Consider the following 20,120-nt stretch of genomic DNA (forward strand, 5'->3'; position numbering starts at 1 on the left):
AGTACTCAAGCCTAGCAGCCCATCAGTTTGCCCTTTTCAGATTTTACTGATTCGATTGGTGGATTAATCAATGGAAAGAAAACTAATTAACAATAATTTTGCACATCGATGATTTATCAAGGAAAAATGCCAAACATAATCTGGTTCCAGTTTATCACATGCAGAGATCTGTTGGTTTTCCTTGTTTTACATCATTGTAAATTGAATATCTTTGTGGTTTAGACTGTTGTTTGAACAAAACAATCAATCTGAATTTCCCGGTCTGGCACAGCGGTCGGGAAATTGCAATGGGCATTTTTCATGTTTTATAGACCACATTTATAGACCATTTTATAGAGCAAATGATTGATTGCTAATGAAAATAATTGTTAGTTGCAGACCTAAACTGAAACCAGCCAAATGCTAAACCCCATAAATCTTCATTTGAAATTTTGCCAAGCTGCAAAAGAATGAATGTGACAATGCGACAGGTTTCTGATGCCACCACTCCTTAAACTGTAGCACTGAGTGCTACATAATCTGTTCCTTGCTTGCTAGCACATAGAAACAGCAAGGGCCAAAAAACATTCCCTTTAAGAGTTCCCGCATACCAACAATCCTCCTCTTAACTAACCAAAGTAAGTCAAATATTTAGCACAGATCCTCCTTCTTATCATAATAGAATAAACAGCTTGCTGCAGTTTAGAGTAAAGCAAACTGTAGTCCGAGCAAAAGCAAGACAGATGTTGAATATCTACAGATCTCGAGCAAATAGCGTGTTGATAGTTTGACCATCTGTGGGATTCCACCCAATAACACCCAGTCACTCAGGATATATGGTGCGGCCAGCCATAAACCAGGCCATAAGGAAACACTCTGCGATGTTTCCTGAGAGAAGTCAGTATTTAATCTGCTTTTTAAAAACACTTTGGGGTCCAGTTGGGGTTAGTCTGTTGAAACATTGTTGGAGAAAGCTGTGGTTTGATTCTCTCAACAATCAGCTTGTAAATGCACGTGGGATGGAAAATAGATCTTGTCTTGTGTTTGTCCAAAGTTTAAAAGTTTGTCCTAAAGTTTAATCACGCCTTATTATTCATACGGCATGTCTCCAAATGGAGGGGACACTGATCATATTCTGGCCAAGAACTTGGAAGACTAACAGTTCTTCCAGCATGTCTTAAAAGGACATTGTGATCCCCTGTGAGAAATTAATAGGAAAACAAAAGTTGACTTGGCCGCACAGCTGTGAGCTTGGCAGGTTGGCTGTTTGTAAAAGAATGGCTTTTGCTCTGATGTGATAGATTCACTTTCCAAATTTGGTCCTGCGGCCTTGTACCCCTCCCGCCCCCACTGGCACACAGTCACGTGCCTTCACTTGTTCTTGAACTCTTTTATCCTCCCTTTTACATACTCATTTTATCCTCTCACTGTTTCCTCCAATGCATGCTCTCTTATTCTATTTGTGTGCAAAATATGTGTGAATGTGAGAAATGAAATGAGCATCTGGGTGAGTATGTGTGTGTGTGCAGGACTACTGGGTCGGTCTGCTCTGTATGAAACCTGAGACAAGACTCTTAAGAGGTGAGGTCATTCTTGAATGCAGACTGAGATATTTGTTTTGTGAAAGTGTGAGTGTGTGTGTGTGTGTGCATGAGAGCTAGAGCTATATAAGATGAAGTCTACAGGATTGTGCCTGTGTAGGACTCTAAAATGAGCTCAGCAAGAGACACAGTACAGAGTGCATGACTGAGCCATAGATGCAGTGAGGGCTGCAAGAGTCCCTGCATGCTTTTGTGTACATATACTATGTACAGTATGACTCAGAGTGAAGGGCGGGGCTGGTAGCAATGCTGAGGCAACAAGCCAAGAAATGGAGCCTCACTTTACCGGCCCTCCTAACCACAGCACCCATACCAACAAGGTCTGGGATCATTTCTGCCAACGTAAGTGGTTTGGAGTAAGTGAGTGTGAGAGCATTCCTGAATGCCCATGTTTATGTCTGGGGGTCATATGGAAGAGGATGTCTCTCCTGCAAGGCCCGACTTTCAGCCTAATAATCAGATTTAGTGGAGAGATGTTCAGCTGAGATATTTTCCATCCGCAGACCCAGGCATCTTTGTGGTTGTGCATGTTTATATCTTCAAATACTGGATGAACAGCTCGCTGAGCATTGCTGTACTGTGGTTATCAGCGTTCATGGGGTCCTTTCAGTAATGACTGTTTTAGAGGGTGAAATTTTCCAGGGAAAAGATTCTTGTTGAGACTGAGTTTAACACATTGGGCATAAATCCAACTGGAGATGTTAGGAAGGCATTCAGGCATGCCTTAACCTGAGTTTAAAAGATGAGAAAGATATTCAGGGTCATCAACATTGTAGGAAAAGTCTTAGAATGTGATAATTCAGCAGGAATCTAGTGTACGCAGAAAAAGTAAAGGACCCAGAGTGGAGCCCTGAGGGACCCCATGGCAGTAAAAAACACTCCCAAAAAAGCCTCATAAGTGCAAATAAGACAAAGGTGGTTAGTGCTATATATGAAATCGAATGTAGTGTTGTGGCTCTAAAATTGTTCTTAAAACAAAAACGTTTACATGTGTTAGTTCTTGCCTTTACATTTCTAACATTTTTAACTAGTTAATCAAGAACAGACTATTTATGTATAAAAATATCCAAAATTCACACTTTGCTTTGAAAATTATGTCATTTTTAGAGATACCCATAGACACACATACATGATTTATCACCCACACTCTGTGCTTTCTATTTAATGTCAATCCCATTAGATCTTTGGCTACCTGAACTTCAGCGAAACTGATTTGAGAAAAATACAGTAGGACCATGCCATATGTGCATATGTGTTAATGTGTCACAGAACAAGCCTGTTAATCACCAGGACAGAAAAAGAGGAAATGGTAACGATTCATTTCCCAGCATAGGCAGAGAGTTTCACAACGACGTTTGTTCTCTGTAAAGGTGAAAGTGCAAGCACTGATTTATCAGCAGGTTATCTTCATTATGAGTAAGCGCTGACAAACTTCACAAATGTGATGGGCCTGCGCACGTATTTTAGTTTTAAGAATTCCTAAGTAAGAATCTTGTCACTGGATCTGACATGACACCCAGCCGAGGATGCCCCTCCAGTGTCAACAATAGTAACAGAGCTGGTAGTAACACTGTGGCACCATATTGGAGGCGCGGCTAGTCGTATTCTTTGGGTAAACCAAAATTTTCCAGGAAAGTAGCAGGAGTGATGTTGAAAACCTATAGACTGTTACTTTATAATGCGTATAGCCCTGTAAAAATCTAAAACCTATTTCACTGGCATCTAGCATCTAGTGAGGACTGTGCATTGTATTGTTGTTCGTCTGACGTCGAACAGGTCGTCAAACAGGTCACTAAACTGCTTTTCTTGTGTTCAACTGGTTGATGACAATCAGACAAGTTGACAAAGCTGTGGCAAGTAGATATTTAGTGCTCTGCACCTGAAGAAGCCATAACCAAATGGCCAAGAAGCGAGAAAACTCCAAGATAAAACCTCTACACACATCTGATACTTAAAAAGGATCTTTAGCAAAGACTGAGAGGAATGGATGACACGGGAGTGAAGAAGTAACTTGAGAACATGTTAAATATTATGACTAATCCCATCCATTTCTCTGGTTATGATTTATTTTGTACGTTGTATGAGGTTTTTATCATATCTTTCAGAGTCAGTTGTCAGAAACTTCACAGCTTCTTGAATCTTGGCCGTGTGCTGCAGCAAAGCTTATGAATGCTCTGTTGTGTAATTTACTGGCAGTGTGGACCACTGTACATCTGCTTCTATTCATTTTCTTTTTCTTTTTTGCTGCGTCTAAATGACAGGCCTGGGAGCAGATGCATTCTTTGATGTAGCTAAAGAAATGAAGTCCATCATTCTGGGTTGCAGCCTTTTAACAGATGAGATGCTACAACCCACAACAACCACCTTCATCCATTGTGCTGTTTCTACCTGCTACACTGTTACCTCGTTACTACAACTACTACTTGTCAACAGTGGGGCTGCAATATGGTGACTAACATGACATCTTGAAGTCAGCAGGGATTTATATATGAACCACTTTATATCTGAAGATACATAACAATAGGGTTGGGTATCTTAAATTTAGTGATACTGGTGCTACTGTGATAGCTGAGGTTTGGAACTGCACCAAAAAACGGCTGAACAATTTAATTAAAATATGTCATTGCAAATTTTAACTAAAGCTAACTAATAACTAAACCTTAGTTGAAGCATTTGATACTAACAGCCTTTAGCTGTGTGGCATAATTGGTGTTTTTTGAATATGCATAACAACGACATTTAAAAAAAAAAAAAAAAAAAAGGAAAATTGTGAATTGATACCGAGCTTGTAAAAAATTGAGATCTTGTTTTTTGGCCGTATCGCCCAACCCTTCACCTCAGTTATGGGAATATGTGAAATACCAGCAGATCTTCTTTGGATGTTTAGAGCAGCATTAAGGCTTTTCATTGAATTCCATGTTGCAGATTTCCCGTTTATCCTGCCAGAACTAATAACCCTTCACAGCCTGTCTCTTTCAGATAAAATGCTTCTTTCATCATTACAGACAGATTTAGTGCTTTCTGCTTGCACGCCGTGTCTGTCTGTCTATCTTGCCTTTGGTGGTGCTAAATGAACTCATTAGTTCTGTCAGGCTTGTCACTCAGCTCCACTTCTGCTAATTAGGTCTGCACACAGAGGACCACCAGCTCATTGCGTGTGTGTGTGTATGCATGCGCTCACATATTTTTTGCCTGTGTGTATGCATCTACATTAATGTGCGAGGAAGAGTCCCCAGAGATGCCAACCAACATCCCCATGAGGCCAGCTCATCTGCCTCCCTTCATTCCTCGCCGGGCAGAGTTAAAAAAAAAGATAACATGTCGAAGAGGAGTGCAAAAGGCAGAAGAGTCTGACTCAACACATATTTGATTTGATTGTGGCGTTAGTTGTGGCGCAAAGATACCCATAAAACTGCCCGCCTTCAGACCGCCTTCCTCTCTTGTTTCTCACCACACACACACACACACACACACCCACCCACCCACACACACACACACACACAAGTAATCATCTTATGGAATGGCCAAAATAACGAAATAATAGCTTACAGAGCAGAGAGTCAGGCAGTCAGACCCCAGCCTCTGTATTTTCCCCCAAAAACTGCCCAGAAATTCCCCTGTGGTTTGGCCCGCTACTCTCTTCTCACTCGCTTTTCTTTCTCGTTCCTCTCTTACTCTCCTCCCTCCTTCCTTCTCTCTGTGTCCTCCTTCTCACTCTATCTACAGTCCTCTGCCTCTCACCTCTCTCTTGCTGTCCCCCTCTCCCTCATCTCTCTCTTTCCTCTGTTCCCACACCTCTCATAAAGTCTTACCTCTCTACCTCTGTCTTCTCCCCTCTTAATCTAATCCGCTCCCTCTTTCTTTCTCCCTCTCTTCCGACCCCCTCCTTCAAAGCCTGTTTCTGTCAGAAACCTAATGTGAACAATGTGTTAGAAGGCAGCCCCAGTAGAGAGAGAAAGTGTGTGGGGCTGTGTGTGTGTGTGTGTGTGTGTGGTAGGGGGGAGGGGGGTGTTAGATGTCCTCATGGGGTCCCTCCTCTTGCACACATGTGTAGATACATTCACAATAGCATTTCTATGGCACATCACTGTCATATAGTGCAGTTTTTACACTGTTATTTACTGGCTAACATTGGCATGTTGTGTTATAATGTACAGCAGTGTTTATTCACTGTTCACTTCTCCAGTTTAAACAGCTTAATACTCACATTTACTTAATAGTGGGTAATATTGCTGGTAAGTCAATTAATCAATCAGTCATCTACTCTGCAAATATTTTGCTAATTAATTCATGGTTGGCATTAACCATGGCTCTGTTCTTCTCAAGTGACTCAGTAAGTCATGACTGTGAGCACAAACGATACTAGGATCCTGAAGGGGCCCGATCAGAAGTGCTGTCAGGTCAAATAGCTTTGGAAACCTGCTCCCCACCCACTGCAGTATGAATGCCTTCTAGGCGAGATCCCCCTATTTAAATAAATGGGGATAAAACGTGCCTTTTTTATCTTCTTCTTATTCTGAAGGTAAATATTGTACTTTATACCGCACTTCATTTATTTGCTAACTTTATTCACTAGTCACTTTACCACACACACTGCATCATACACAATGTTACAGGAGACTACGATTTGGTCAATAACTGTAGAGATTTAGTTTTATCATTTCTACTGTGGTAGCTATCTAATATCTCTGGTCGCATTAGGCTGTTACAGGCGATGTTGCATGTCAGTGAGCAGGACTGCTTTACGGTAATATTGGATTTACAGGATTTTTACATCAATGTGATGAATTCACTTGATTTGTCGGGTATCTAACACACTGGATTAGCCAAAAACAGACATTCCATTAGGTTATTTTAGTTATAAATGTTTTTTTCCAATTCATTTTTCACAAAAATGTACTATATCAGACATACTGGTGACCTAGCGGTTAAGATGTGCATCATATCATCTCAATGTACGCGACTTGGTTGAGGCATGCCATACCTCTCCCTCCCTCCTCATATTTCCTGTCTGTATCTCAACCATCAACAATAAAAAATAAAGGTGAAAAACTACTATATTACAATATTTTGTATAGCACCACTGCAATATAAAGTGATAGAGATTCATTTAATTTTTATTTATTGTCCACATTGCCCTCAACTACAGGACACCATTAAATGCAGTCAGCAGTTTTTAATGCAGAACTATTCAGCAATTAAACAAATGATATCTAAACCTGACTTTGCAGATTCTAATGAAAGCCTTCTGTGTTGAGAAAAATCCTCAATATTAACTGAGAATCAGGACAACAACCTTGATTTGGACCTCTCAAAATGTTCACTGGTGACTATTTCAAGGCAGACATGACATGATGACCTGGCATACCTGGTGCAAACATGAGTGCCTACATACAAAAGGCTGCATGGCAGTACAATCACACACCCTTATGAACAGACTGTCTCTCACACAGAGATCGTGACATAAAAGTATTCCCTTGATTCCTCGAACACGGTCACACCTGCCCCCTCCTCTGTGTGTCCTCTAACCTGGATCAGAGAAAAAACTGAATCATGCAGTTGGGAAATCAGGCTGTTGAAGTGTAAACACATGAGCGTGTTTATCTGCAACACCACACTGTAACATTTACGAAATTACATAAGTCAGTTTTCTTAAGGTCAGTGTATTCTGTGTATGGCCTGAAAGGTTATTTGAATATGTGTGCCAACTTTCTACACAGGATAAAGCAGATTATGGACAAAAATAATCACACTCATCATTCTGCACTGTAGTGACTGTTAAAGATTACAAATGTCTACCCAACATGTTGGCAGTGAGGGCACAGATTGATGCTGGTTTATCCACAGTAGGTCCCAGCAGGGAGGATAAACTGGATGCTTTCTGTTGGGGTTCAAATTAGGACTGCAGCTAAGTTATTTTCATTATTGATTAGTCTGTTGATTATTTGATTTATTAATGTACAATTTCATCTCATCACTAGTGAAAACATGTTTATACTATTATATTATAAAAAACACTGTTAAATTACACCTGAAACATTGTCACCCAGCTCCACTTCCGCTGATTAGGTCTGCACACACATTTGTCATTGTGTCTGGCATGATCATTGGTTCTCCACTTATTTTAGTTAACGTATATGCACCCAATTGGGATGAGTGAAAATCCATATCTAAACTCTTCGCCTTTATTCCAAATTTAGATTCCCATATGTTGGTTCTGGGAGGGGGCTTTAATTTCATTTAATGTCACCAATACTGAAAAGACCCTCTAAACGAAGACACATCTCACCAAATAGTCTTTCTTACTTCATTCCTCTTTCAATATATATACCATTCATCCATGGCACTTTCTCCACCCATGGGACAGACAGTATTCTATTTTCTTAAACGCTCATCACACATATTCACTGACTCTGATTATTTTTTCTGGATGAGAAGCTTCTTGGCAATCTGAAGGACTGCTCCCATGAGAACATCGTCCTCTCCGATCATTCTCTGGTCATGCTCGAGCTGTCATCTCCTCAGAAACACCAATTATCAGTGGCAGCTAAATCCTCTTCTTCTCTCTAATTCTAATTTGTGTCTTTAATGTCCAGAGAAATCGCTAAATTCTTAGAGATAAATATGACACCAGATGTTTCTACTGCATGGGTACAATATAATATAATATAATATTGTACTACGTCTTTCTCAGCCCATCATAAAAAATCACAAGGTCAAAGCTTAAACAAACTGCTTCAGGCCACGGCTCCCTTGATGAAAGTTATGCAAACAATCCCTCGCAAGATCTTTATAAGCAGCATCTATTTTTGCAAACTTAGTCTGATGAACTCTCTACCGAATAAGCACAGAAATCACTCATGCGGGCTTAATTCACAATACACGAACAGGGCGACAGGAGTATTAAGCTCCTTGCCCAAAAGATTCATAAGATAGAGGCATCGCAACATGGCTTGACGGGCTTGAGCAGGGCAGCGGCGAGGATCAGGAAGTGGGCAGCTGAGAGGCATGATATCGGCGGGAGCCACACCTCCTTCTGTAGAGCTTCCCAGAGGGTGGCTCCAGGGCAAGATCAGGGAAGAACCGGCCAGCTCTGAGTTAGCCGACTACTAAACTGGCTGGGGGCTAGCAGTCTGGAGAGGATCTGGCTCTAGAGTAAGGTCTAGCAGGAAAGAGAACAAGTGGTTGGCTTACAAAGAACTGGACAACAGGAAGCCTCAACATCATCAGGAGCCTCAAGTTCCTTTGGGGGAGTCTTGATAGCTAGCCGAATCCCCAATAATGGAGACTTCTGCGAATCGACAGAGACGGAATCAGGCAGGAAACTAACCGACAAAGGGACATGAACTGTCTGGAGGTAAGCAGGCTGAATGCCAGCAGCCCAATGTGCAGACCGGCAGCTAGCTGGCTGAAAGCTAGCAGATTGGAGGCTAGATGACTCAGAAATTGGGACATGCACGTGGCAAGCTTTATGCTAAACCAAGCATAGGAATCTATGGAGGAATCCAGAATGGACAGCATGGTCTTTTTAAGATTATCATTCCCAGCCACACCTGGAGTCTCATAAAACCAGCGCTCAGAGTTGATTGTTCTTCCAAAAAGGTTACAGCCCTCAACTTATCTTTAATACCCATAGTGTTGTAAATACATTATTTATCCATAGAGGAGCTTGCCACCTCCAGATCCTCCGGTGGGAAGTTGATGTTCACTGGGTCCATGTCTGGTCAGGCCGTAAAACCCCTTGGGAAACAAGGGGTTGGACCCAAAAGCAGGACACCGAGCAGGCAGGTTGAGGTGACAAAAACTGAAGGAGCAGACTGAGACCAATCCAAGAGCGGAGGAACAAGCAAATGTGGTGCGAGGAACACTGGCAGGAGTATAGATGAGGGACACGAGCAACAAACGCAGGACTGGAGAACAGATGCAGACGAGCTGACACATGAAAGAGGAAAAACACGGCGACTAAATAATCAGGAGGCTAATTAACTATTTGGTGACACAAAGACAGGAAGTAAAACAAAACACGACCCATGTAGAAAGTGAACTTTATCGTGAAACAGGAAATAACTGAATCATAACCACAAAACCATAAGAGTACGGCTTGTGAAATTGCTTTTGTCTGACTCACACTGACTCCATTCGCAATGCTTATCGGGATGCACAGATTTTATTGGCTGAGAAGGATCACATGAGATGATTGACAAGGCATGTAACTGGCGTGTGAGTTTCCTGGGACAACAGAGCTGGTGCTGGAAAAGCTTGAAAAGCTGAGGCGATAAAAAAGAGAAACGCCTTGTCGAATTTCAATAATTCTCAGGTTTTCAAAAATAGTGAATCTGGAGAGGCATACAGTCATAAAGGTGCACAAGCCTGATGTGAGCTGAGCTGCAGACGGATACGCACAGGGACACATATGACCAAAAACACATGGTCCTCTCCAGGTTTCTCAGGATTATCTGACACACCAATCTGGACATATTCTAGTGACAAACCCTTAATAGACACCTCTCATTTCCTCTCGGTTGCCTCCCATTAAAATAGTGCAACGAAGCAATGGGGGCTGGTAGGGCGGCAAAATCTGTAAAATTTGTATAAACATACATTTTATAGATTATACTGATGCTGAATTGAAAGGATGGTCAACATATGATGCCTCTTATCTTGTGTTTCTTCTGTAATGTGTTCCTGCAGGCTTTTCTGTGTTTTTTAGCTCTGTTTTGATAAGTAGCATTAACAATTATCCACCCAAAGCAGCTAATATTTCTGTGTATAACAGGACTTCCTCTTTCTGTGGATGCTGTGTGTCTGCAGTGTATCTGGTGAACAGACTAGCAGTCTCGCCTTGAGAAGTTTCTCGTCAGTGCTTTTAATCTTAAGTGTGTAAAAAGTGTTTTTAGTCATTTTTAAATCAGAATTAAAATGCAACAATAACCATTAATATAATAAATCAGGGCAGTATTTTGTGGAAAAGTCAGACATTCAGGTCACAATTTCAATAAATTTGTTGATTTGTCTATGTTATTACTACTTATTGCTATTGCACCATTGGTTTTGGCCACGATGCACCAATAAATTTGCATTTATCAAAGGCCAAAGTGGCCTTGCCCTAAAAATGACTTAATCCCAGGCCTGCCAACACAAATGAGGCTGAAGGAATTTTATTAATGCTTCTCAAAGCAATGAAAAATGCCATCTGAAGTCAATAGAATATTTTATTTACAGACACAATGATCTGGTTTGTCAGGATAATTCTCTGAGCTCAGAGTTTTCACTGAAACTACTTTTAACTGAAGAAGAACAAGTGGAACATTTGAAAACTCTTCCATAATTTGAAACCTTGACATAAAAATACCACTAGGTCCCCAAAGAATAGTACTGTACGTCTTAATGTAAATGGGTTGAACTGAACCTTTAAGTAAGATATGTTTAAATTACATTTCCTTCATTTGACAAAACTATTTTGTTTCCATCTTCAGACAGCAATAAAAAGGCTAACATTAGCTGACTCCAAGGAGCAACAAAATCTTGCCCATCATGAATCTTTCTTTTCTTCATTCAAATGTCTCTGGTACTACTAATTGTTTTGGCATCAGACCAGCTAATGCAAACACATGTAATTCAAATTTCAGTTTCAGTCCTCTTCCAGAAGTGCTTTTAAAAATTCTCTTGACATCTGGATACCAGAGACACAGCTGAAGATGGATATCAAAGGCAGGGAAGTTCACGTTGAGACAGAGCTGACAAACTGGCATGGCCTATTTCAGGCTGTGCAAACTCGTGCTCTGTGGCAGCTCTCGCCCCGTGAGGACAGCAAACGCCACAGTGAATGGACGGTTCGCTAGTTTTGGCCTCGGAACAAAAGAAAAGAACTGTTCCTCGTCAGGGCTGTCCCCGTTTCATCAATAGCCTCTGTGTCTGGTATGTGCTGTTTTTATCCCTCCAATTACTCACACAAAGGGCTCATCCTGCGTCCCTTCCACCGACCAGCAGGCTAACCCAGTAAGACACAAGGGGCTGCTGCAGCTTCGACTAATCATTTAGACATATGGGATATTATGTCTATCAGTCAGCTGGCGAAGCGAGGGGGATTAACCAGTGGCGTGCCATGTCTGGGATGCATATGTCATGTGTTAATTGGGAAATAACAGTCATTCATTCATTCCTATGGCCTAGAGAGTAAAACCACCCACATAAAGCAACAACCTTAACTCTGACGAGGGGTATCAAGCTGACAATGAATGTCTATAATGACGTTCATCTGTGGCCAAAAGAAAAAGGATGAAATGTATCATAACAAGTGATTATCTTTGATTAAGAAAAATGAAAGTGAGAGATTACATTTCTTCCCAATTTGTCAAATGTCTGAGCAATTTGCTAGTATCGGCATCAGTATCTAAAAAACAAAACAGACGCTGCAGTTGAATCAAGAAAATGGCACATTCGAGAAAACTTCTGAAAAAAGTTCATATTAAAAACAGGTTGGCAGATTTTTTTCCACTTCATTTGAGGAAATTAGATTTTAACTTGGTCTCAGTAATAGAATAAAGGAATACATTTCCTCAGACTAAAACAGCACTGCACCACTGCAGTCGTTTCATCTATCATTAAGACAAAAATATTGACAACGCAGCTTTAAAATCGCTCTGATTCTCGAAATAAGAGGAGGTCTAGTTTTCCCCTTCCAGATGTTTCAGATATGTGTGACAACCATGCAACCCACTTTTCTTGCACGTGTTAGTACATACTGGATATCTTGAAACAAGTTTAATAATCCACTGCAGATGGTGCTTGAGAAGATTATCTATCTTGGATAAAAACAGGCTGACTCATCCCAAATAAGATAATGACTTTCTTGAATGGACTTTAATCGGAGTTTAGAAAACGAGACATGATTGAGACTGTTGATTTGCACTGTAAAACAGACACTGATCTCAGGCCACAGGCAGAGCTAGGATATAAGAACCAGAGTTAAACTAATAGCCTATTTGGGCAATTTGCTGTTAAATACTTTGGTGTCAACCCCTAAAAAACAAGACACCATCGTCTACTGCCTCCATCACCCTCTCAGATGTGTTTCTCTTCTCGCTCTTCCCTCATCCAGCAATACAAGTCAGTGAAAGTGTGTTGAAAGCGTGGAGTGGCAAGAATCATCCAAGCTGGAGCCGCGAGTGTTGACCTTTGCCCTAAATACACACATGCAAGCGGAGGTCAGGAATGTGGGCCACCTAAGCTAATTGTGAGAATATCTGCGGGTTATATGTACTGTTTACACGGCACAGCGGTCTGGAAACTCAAGCCCTGTTCTGTCGGACTGACGTCTCTTTCTCAGACTGGTGGGAGAGGAAGAGGGGGACTGGGAGGAAGAGCCTGTCCACAAACAGCGCAGCTCACTGCCTGTCAAACTGACAAACAGTGACAGGCAGCTGACACATTCTTCCACACAGAGGCCCATGTCTGGACTGAGGCTGTGGCAGGAGGCAGCACATCCTCGCGTCCATGCCTGAGGGCTGCTGAAAGGGTTTTCATATACCGATGGAAGCTGCAATGAGCCAAATTCCACCAGCGGTTTTGAAATTATACTTACTGTATTTCCCTGTTTGACGAAAGCACTTCTACTGTGTTACGCTCTGTGCGGCATTTGCATGTGTCATTTGCCTATCCAGAGATCTCCATCAAGCAGCTGAAAAAACAGTAACAGGCCGTAACAAAACAATACTTTGGATCATATCTGAGAAGGGAAAAACTGACGTTGATGTAATTTTTCCAGCGCCTCTGGTTGTATTTATCAGCACAGAGGATGGCCTAAAGTATCTACAACATTTTACCTTGGTCTATTTCGGGAGGTACCAAACGGGCCTCATTTCGACTTGAGTGGAAAAGTGTCGCACATTGATTAGTTACTACAATTCGTGCTCGTCAGTATTCATCCGGTGTTCATTCCAAACCATTAAACACTGCATTTAGTCGTTCCTGGCCTGAAGTTTCCGAACCCCGGGGGCTCTGAGGCCTCTCTCCCTCCAATTCACTCTTTTTCCACTTTTCCAAAGATTGAACCGTTTTACATCGGCGCAGTTTAGGATCTGAAGTTGTCTCCATGGAGCTCTGTTCACTCGCGTAATGAGCCGACACGCATCTCCTAATGAATGCTTTTCTCTACATAGAGCAAGCTACCTACATCTACAGTGTGTATGCTTGATTATGGTAGTATTATAGTTCTTCTAGCTCTTGTTTAGTACACTTTTTGATATGTGGATGGTTTTGTGGAATTTGTCTTCACACCTAAACTTCAGCAGACCTTGTATGACCATCTGTGGAGCTGCTAATGTGAAGACTTTGCACGTGTGATGCACTGATGAGCATTCTTGTATTCAAAAACCCTTCACAATAATCTACCTCCAAATCAATGAATCATTAAGACATTTTTGGTCAGTACAGAGGGCAGAAAAACATTAAAACACACACAGCCACCACACTGTTTGCATTGTATAACGTTATGGCTAACACTTTAGCATGTATTTGCTTAATTTCACACGCTGCAGACACAGAGCAACACTCATTTGAAGATCTGGCTCTTTAGCTGCTAGATGTTTGACTTTCCTCGCCTGCTAGCCGCTAACTTTGCCTGTCCGAGTCAAGAGCTGGACAGGTATGGGCAGCACACTTCTGACTGGTGAGACATTTTCATCTCCAAACAGCTGCCTACAGGGACTGACGAGAGCTCCCAGACTGAAGCACACGGTTGACAACACAGTTACTGATCAGCGCAGTTTTAAACAGAATCAAGGTTCAGAGTTAAGTGGTTTACTTTAAAAAAGGCCTGCGTTTTTATTCTGTGCTATTTTTTCAGTTGTATTAAGCAACAAAAGAAGAAAAACAAGAAAAAAGATTTTAAAAAGTGCTGATTTTAGATTCCGCCCCAAATCAGCAAGCATGACAACGGTATTAGATTGCAGATTGTGGTTCTGAAATCTGATACCTGCCAAAACAAATACAACTTTGACACACTGGTACATAAGTCTCACATGTGCATTTCATCCTCTGAATGCAGTGAGTGCACATTTTATGACCATATGGACCTAACTGTTATCTTTGCAGATGGATAAAATAAACAACACACTGCATGCACAGTCTTACATGGTGCTTTTTTCCCCACATCCCCTAAACTGGTCAGTATATCTCACTGCTGCTGTACTAACACTCACTTCTGCTTTACACTTTCTCATGAGATACACAGTAATCGGTTGTGTTGTATTTTGTGTCGGTGCAACACGCTGATTTCCCCACAGGTCACCTCCATGTTTTCCTCGTCATCTCTCTCCTGGACAGTATCAGTGTAGTCACACTAGCACAAATCTCGTCTGCTTTTGCTTACAGTGACCTCTTATCTTTAGCAAACCAAAGCTATTCAAATACACAGAGTACAATGTATCTAACTCTGACCGTGACCACAACTGCGGTTACTTTCCTGTTTACACTAATCAAAGGCTTTCTGTTCTGTTGGTATTATTTAAGCCCCGCTCCTCCTCCTCCTGGTCGTAGATCAACTCTGACTATGAGCCTGTTTGTTAATGCCAGTGTCTCTGCTGTCCTGTGTAACATGTTATAGAAATGATTGGTTGTGTGGTGAAAGTTGAAGAACATGTGATATAAAAAGTCCACAAAGCTTTAGTGATGGCAGTGTGCATCCTAACTGCACTTATGTAAAAGGGGCCAAAGGTGAGGTGCTGGTGAGTGATTGATCTTGTTAGTACAACAGGACTCAACTTCAGTGTAGACCCACAATGATGTGTTCATGTGCATAAAAAGCAGCAAACCCCTCTAACACCCGCGCCTTTAACTGGAAATGTGAAAAAGCAGCAGTGCACAGAAGTGTGCAGCCAGACCACAGGAGTCTTAATCTCGGCCTCTACAAGTCCCCGCTCTCGCGTTGGCCAACTTACCCTCCAGCGTCACTTCTTTGCCTGCCTTCTTAAGCGCCTGGACCGCCAGGTCGTGTGTTGCCTCCCGGAGGTCGTTCCCGTTCACCGACAGGATCGCGTCGCCCACCCGGAGAGCCCGGCTCTGGTCGGCGGCGAGCCCCGGGAAAATCTTGGAGATGAGGATGGGCATCCGGTTCTCGCGCCCCCCCTTGATACTGATCCCCAGCCCGCCAGACTCCTGTTTGACAACTCGGACTTTGCGCACCGCCTCCGAGGAGCCGTCCAGACTGACGGGCAAGTCGCCTTGCCTCGACCCGATGCTGGACCCGGGACTGCCGTAGCTGGAGCCTGGGCTTCCAAAGTCTGAGTTTGTGCCGTTATTTGGGTACTTCCCGGGGCTGTTTATACCGTAGTTGCCGTCGTATTGACCCCGGCTGGCACCCACGCGCCCAGGGCTGCCGCTACGCCCCCGACCCCCGTGGTTCTGGGTCTGGAGTTGGTCTTGACCCGAGGACGGAGCGCGGCCAGGGTTCCCCGGACTCGTTCCCGGGTCGTTTCCGTTCGACATGCCATTTCGCAGGCCCGCCGAAGAGTTGTTGTAGTCCCAGTGATTGCCCCCCGGTCCGGTTAACTCCGCTTCGGCCGTCAAAGTCAGCGTTTCTCGGGTGAGTTCGGCGGCCACTCGGATCCAGCGGTCGCGGAGCAGAAGGTCCAGTTGACCGTTTTTGTCCGCTCTGGTCCAAACTGCCATTCCTGGATGGTTAGCCTGCTCCGAGGCGGGCCGCTTTCACACTAAACTCATTATCAACTTTTTCCTCTTTTTCAGAGTGCGCACAAGCAGCGACTAGGCTACACTGGCCCGCATCGACACACCCACTCACACAGCGACGGCAGGCAGAGGGAGAGAAAAAACAGAAGGACTCCCAGAAAAAAGAGGGAGAGGAAACAGAAAAGAACAACTGGCTGTGACGGGCCAGCCTAAGAGGGCTTGTTGTCGAGTTCAGGCTCTAAAGCTGTCCGACTTCCACTGCAAAGTCCACGAGCAAAAACAGCAAAACACGAGAATATCCGCCCAGGCCCTTCAAAATAAAATAAAGGAGCACGAGTTATGTTTCAGGGCAAATTTTGGAGAATTAAAAAAAAACAAAACAAAATGAAAATAACTGCAAACATCGTGTTCCCCAGAAACGAAAGAAAGGGTGATGCAGACACCAATGGAACATTGTAAAAGCATTTTATGTCATTACTTGCAGTAGCTGTCAGAGTGGTTGGCTGGTTGGCCAAAAGAGGAAGGTTTTCTTTGGGAACGTCCCTAAAAGTAAAACTCCCCCTTGTTTTTTTTCAAGATAACAAGAAATCAAAAGGTTCTCCCCCCCGGTGCCCCCATGTTTGAAATAAATAAGCAAAAAAAAAATTCAAAATAAACAACAAAATTACCCACTTGAATGCACTGTGGAAGATAAAGTACCCTCTTACCCAGTGTACAAGAAAACAAGTGCCCTCCAGAATGCCCCTCCATCAGAGGAAACATGAAGTGCCAAATAGACCCTACATGCTAGAAAATGAGTTTGCTTCTACGAGCCTCTAAATAACTGAATAGTGAACAGTTCCCTGTGTGTTTTTATTACAGAGGCGTAGCAGTTCAGCAGTAATCTTAACCAGTGATGGAACGATTTCACCATCGATGCGTCCTGACTTCCTGCGTGCAGGAGTCATTTTTATTTTCTTGGCCTCTGCAGCTGATATGAATATAACAAAACAGAAGATTAACAAAACAAAATTTTAAAGCTAAACACATTCTATATTATAATATCAGGTTATACGGATCAATTATGCAAATATACTGTATATATGAAAATATTTTCAAATACAATGAGTCCACTTATGTGCACCTCTGACAACCTAAATTAAGTAATGATGAGAACGTCGAGAACTGAACGTCGGAACACGGAGGAATAAATAAATTAACACATACTGATGCGTTCCTCACAGCTAGGTTTAAGTTTAAGTACACATAAAAGCATTAAAAGGCTAATGAATGCAAAAAAGTTTGCACATTTTACGCTTTTATTTTGAAAGTATAACTGCTTGTTTCATTCTGTCAAATTCCCTCTATCTCCATGCAGCTTGTCTGTCTGAGGAGTGAACTCAGAGTGGATGACAGACAGAGACAGCCAATAGACATGTTGACCTGTAGACCAGAGGCGGGGCGTCCCTGCACGCATTATAGATCCACTGACTGGAGACAAAGCCCTCTTAAGTTCACTCACTGTGTTGGCTCTAATGGACACTGCTGCCCACTATAACCTGTGGGTTTTCTTTCATATTCTGGAGGAATAATGCAGTTTCCTGCAGCAAAAAGTCAATAGAACTGCTCTGTTGGTGAGTTTAACTCTCATGATCAGTCAAGATGGAAATGTTGGCAGTTCGTTATGTTTATTGTCCTTGAAGCCAGTAATAGCTCTGTTTACAAGCATGGCGCTTTGGCATTGTTAGTGTTATAGAGCCACGTCAAGTCTATACGATGCATTAGCATTTGGTATTTGCTGTGTTGCCTCTAATCTGAAGCAAGTTAAAGCAGTTTTCTTTTCATTCATAAACTGTCAGACCAGTTCATTCTGCCACAGAGCAACAAACCAAGGATCACAGGTCAATTAAAAAAACAAAACAAAACAAAACAAAACACTTCCTCAAGAGAAGCTAATGATGAGTGTGTTATTGGCCTTTTAATACAAGAGCGAAATTTCCAAAGACTTCTTCCCTCAGGCCATGTGTGGTGTCACTCCCTGTGATCACAAAATAATAAAGACCACAGTCTTTGGGAAAGTTCATGAAATATTAATGATGTGATCTCAAAATAGTTGTTTTTTGCTTGTGATCACAATAAAACAAAATATTTACCCATCTGTACCCTTCACAGGACAGATGAGAACTGCAGGGACAGGTGGGCAGACAGTCTAACAATTTTCTCAAAGTGCGCTTGCATTTAATGCAGTTTCTCTCTCTGGATTTTGATCACCAGCAAAACAACACATCCTCCACAGATTAGCTAAAGTACAGAGATATAACACAATTCATGTGCCTGCATTGTTCACCTCCAGCAGAGCTGTAGCAGTTTATCAAGTGGTCAGTTCCCCTCCATTCATCTCCTATGACAAGAGCTCCGCTGCTGGTACCTGCGTTTTGGAACAGCTTCTACATATGAAGAGATGAAATGCTGCATGAGACATTGTGGGTGGACAAAATATTTGTAGCATAACAAATACTGAATTAAAAATCTATTCAATTTAACAGCACCACAAGCTACAGCCTCCAAAATGATCACACAGTTGAATCAGCATCTCTCTAGATGACATGAGGCAGGGTTTCCTGTTGTTTTACTCTTATATTACACTGCATTCGTTTTAGCCAGGCGATCCTAATGAAGTGATAACTGATTATATTTAGCAGAACGGTAATTGTTTCCCTGTTACGGGACAAAAGTACAAAGAGAACCCTATCTTGTGTAAACAAACTTTATGAGTTGCGTAATGGAAAACCTAACTTGTTTGTTCACTTGACAGTTTAATGAGCCCGGATGTGAGAAATAAAATAAAATGTACTCATAGTTATAAATAGTCATCCCATTAGCCTGACAGACATCTCAAACCATGTCTTCTCATTCAGTGATTTAAACAGGTCTGGTTGCGCTCAGAAAACCAGTTGACCAATCAGAGCTTTGTCGGAGAGGTTAAGGATGGGGATGTCTCCGTCATTCTCCACCTCTCTACTGCCACCTATCCAATTAAGGCATACAATTACTAAAAAACAAATCAAAAACTGCTCTTAAACTGTAAAATTTCATCGATTGTCCTGCAAAGCGTTAAATTACCTGTTTGTGGCAAGCGGTACCACAGCAGGATGCACGACTAACTGGTTGCCCCCTTCCCAAAAATCATTGGGTCATGAATCTACAATGCTAGCAACCGAAATTCAGATTCAGGTTGGTAGCCTCTGTTTGAAGAACACAGCAGTGCATCATAATGTATGAAAATATATATATATAAGGTTGGATCTGAAGGATTCCGGGGTCGGTCTTACATTAAATTGTTGGGGGCAGGGGCTCCACTGTGCATGGATTTTCTAAGCACACCCCTGATATACGTGACATTCAATTCTAAGTTCTCCACTGAAAAGCAGAGAAGAAAACAGATGGATGGAAGAATCTGCAGTGAATGGCCTTACATGCACAAACTTATATGCTGTATTTAGTGGGTAACTTCATCCTGCCGAAGTAGTTCTTCCCTGTTTGAAAATGGTTTTCTTCTATTCAACCTTTCAGAGTAGATTTGCATATTATACGTATACAAATGGCATCTTTGTTCGAGGAAAGAAAGAAAAAAAACCCTGCAATACACAAAATTATGTTTCCATGTATTTATGAAGTGCAGCTCAGTGACCACTGAAGTTGTTGTATGGAGCAGCTTAGCACAGCATGCAGAAGTGAACAGTAAAACTCACACAGGCAGCACTGGTCGTGTTTGTCATTAGATTTTATTGCAGTTGAGGTTTACTTAGTGTTTACAAAACCAGAGCAGATTGCAAGCATCCATGGGGAGTGAGAGAGGCGGGAGTTTCATCT

At 42.2% G+C, this 20,120-nt stretch overlaps 1 protein-coding gene across 1 annotated transcript in view; it reads right to left on the minus strand.

The window, feature by feature from the left end:
* The window catches only part of sntb2 (syntrophin, beta 2), a 29,735-nt gene extending 13,245 nt beyond the window's left edge, over positions 1-16,490 (minus strand). The window contains exon 1 of the mRNA XM_041939730.1: positions 15,521-16,490. Coding sequence (XP_041795664.1) covers positions 15,521-16,250 — 730 coding nt within the window. The 5' untranslated portion in view covers positions 16,251-16,490. The remainder of the gene's footprint in view (positions 1-15,520) is intronic.
* Between the last annotated feature and the right edge of the window lie 3,630 nt (positions 16,491-20,120).

The sequence above is a fragment of the Chelmon rostratus genome, chromosome 6, assembly GCF_017976325.1.
Source record: "Chelmon rostratus isolate fCheRos1 chromosome 6, fCheRos1.pri, whole genome shotgun sequence".
Taxonomy (NCBI): domain Eukaryota; kingdom Metazoa; phylum Chordata; class Actinopteri; order Chaetodontiformes; family Chaetodontidae; genus Chelmon; species Chelmon rostratus.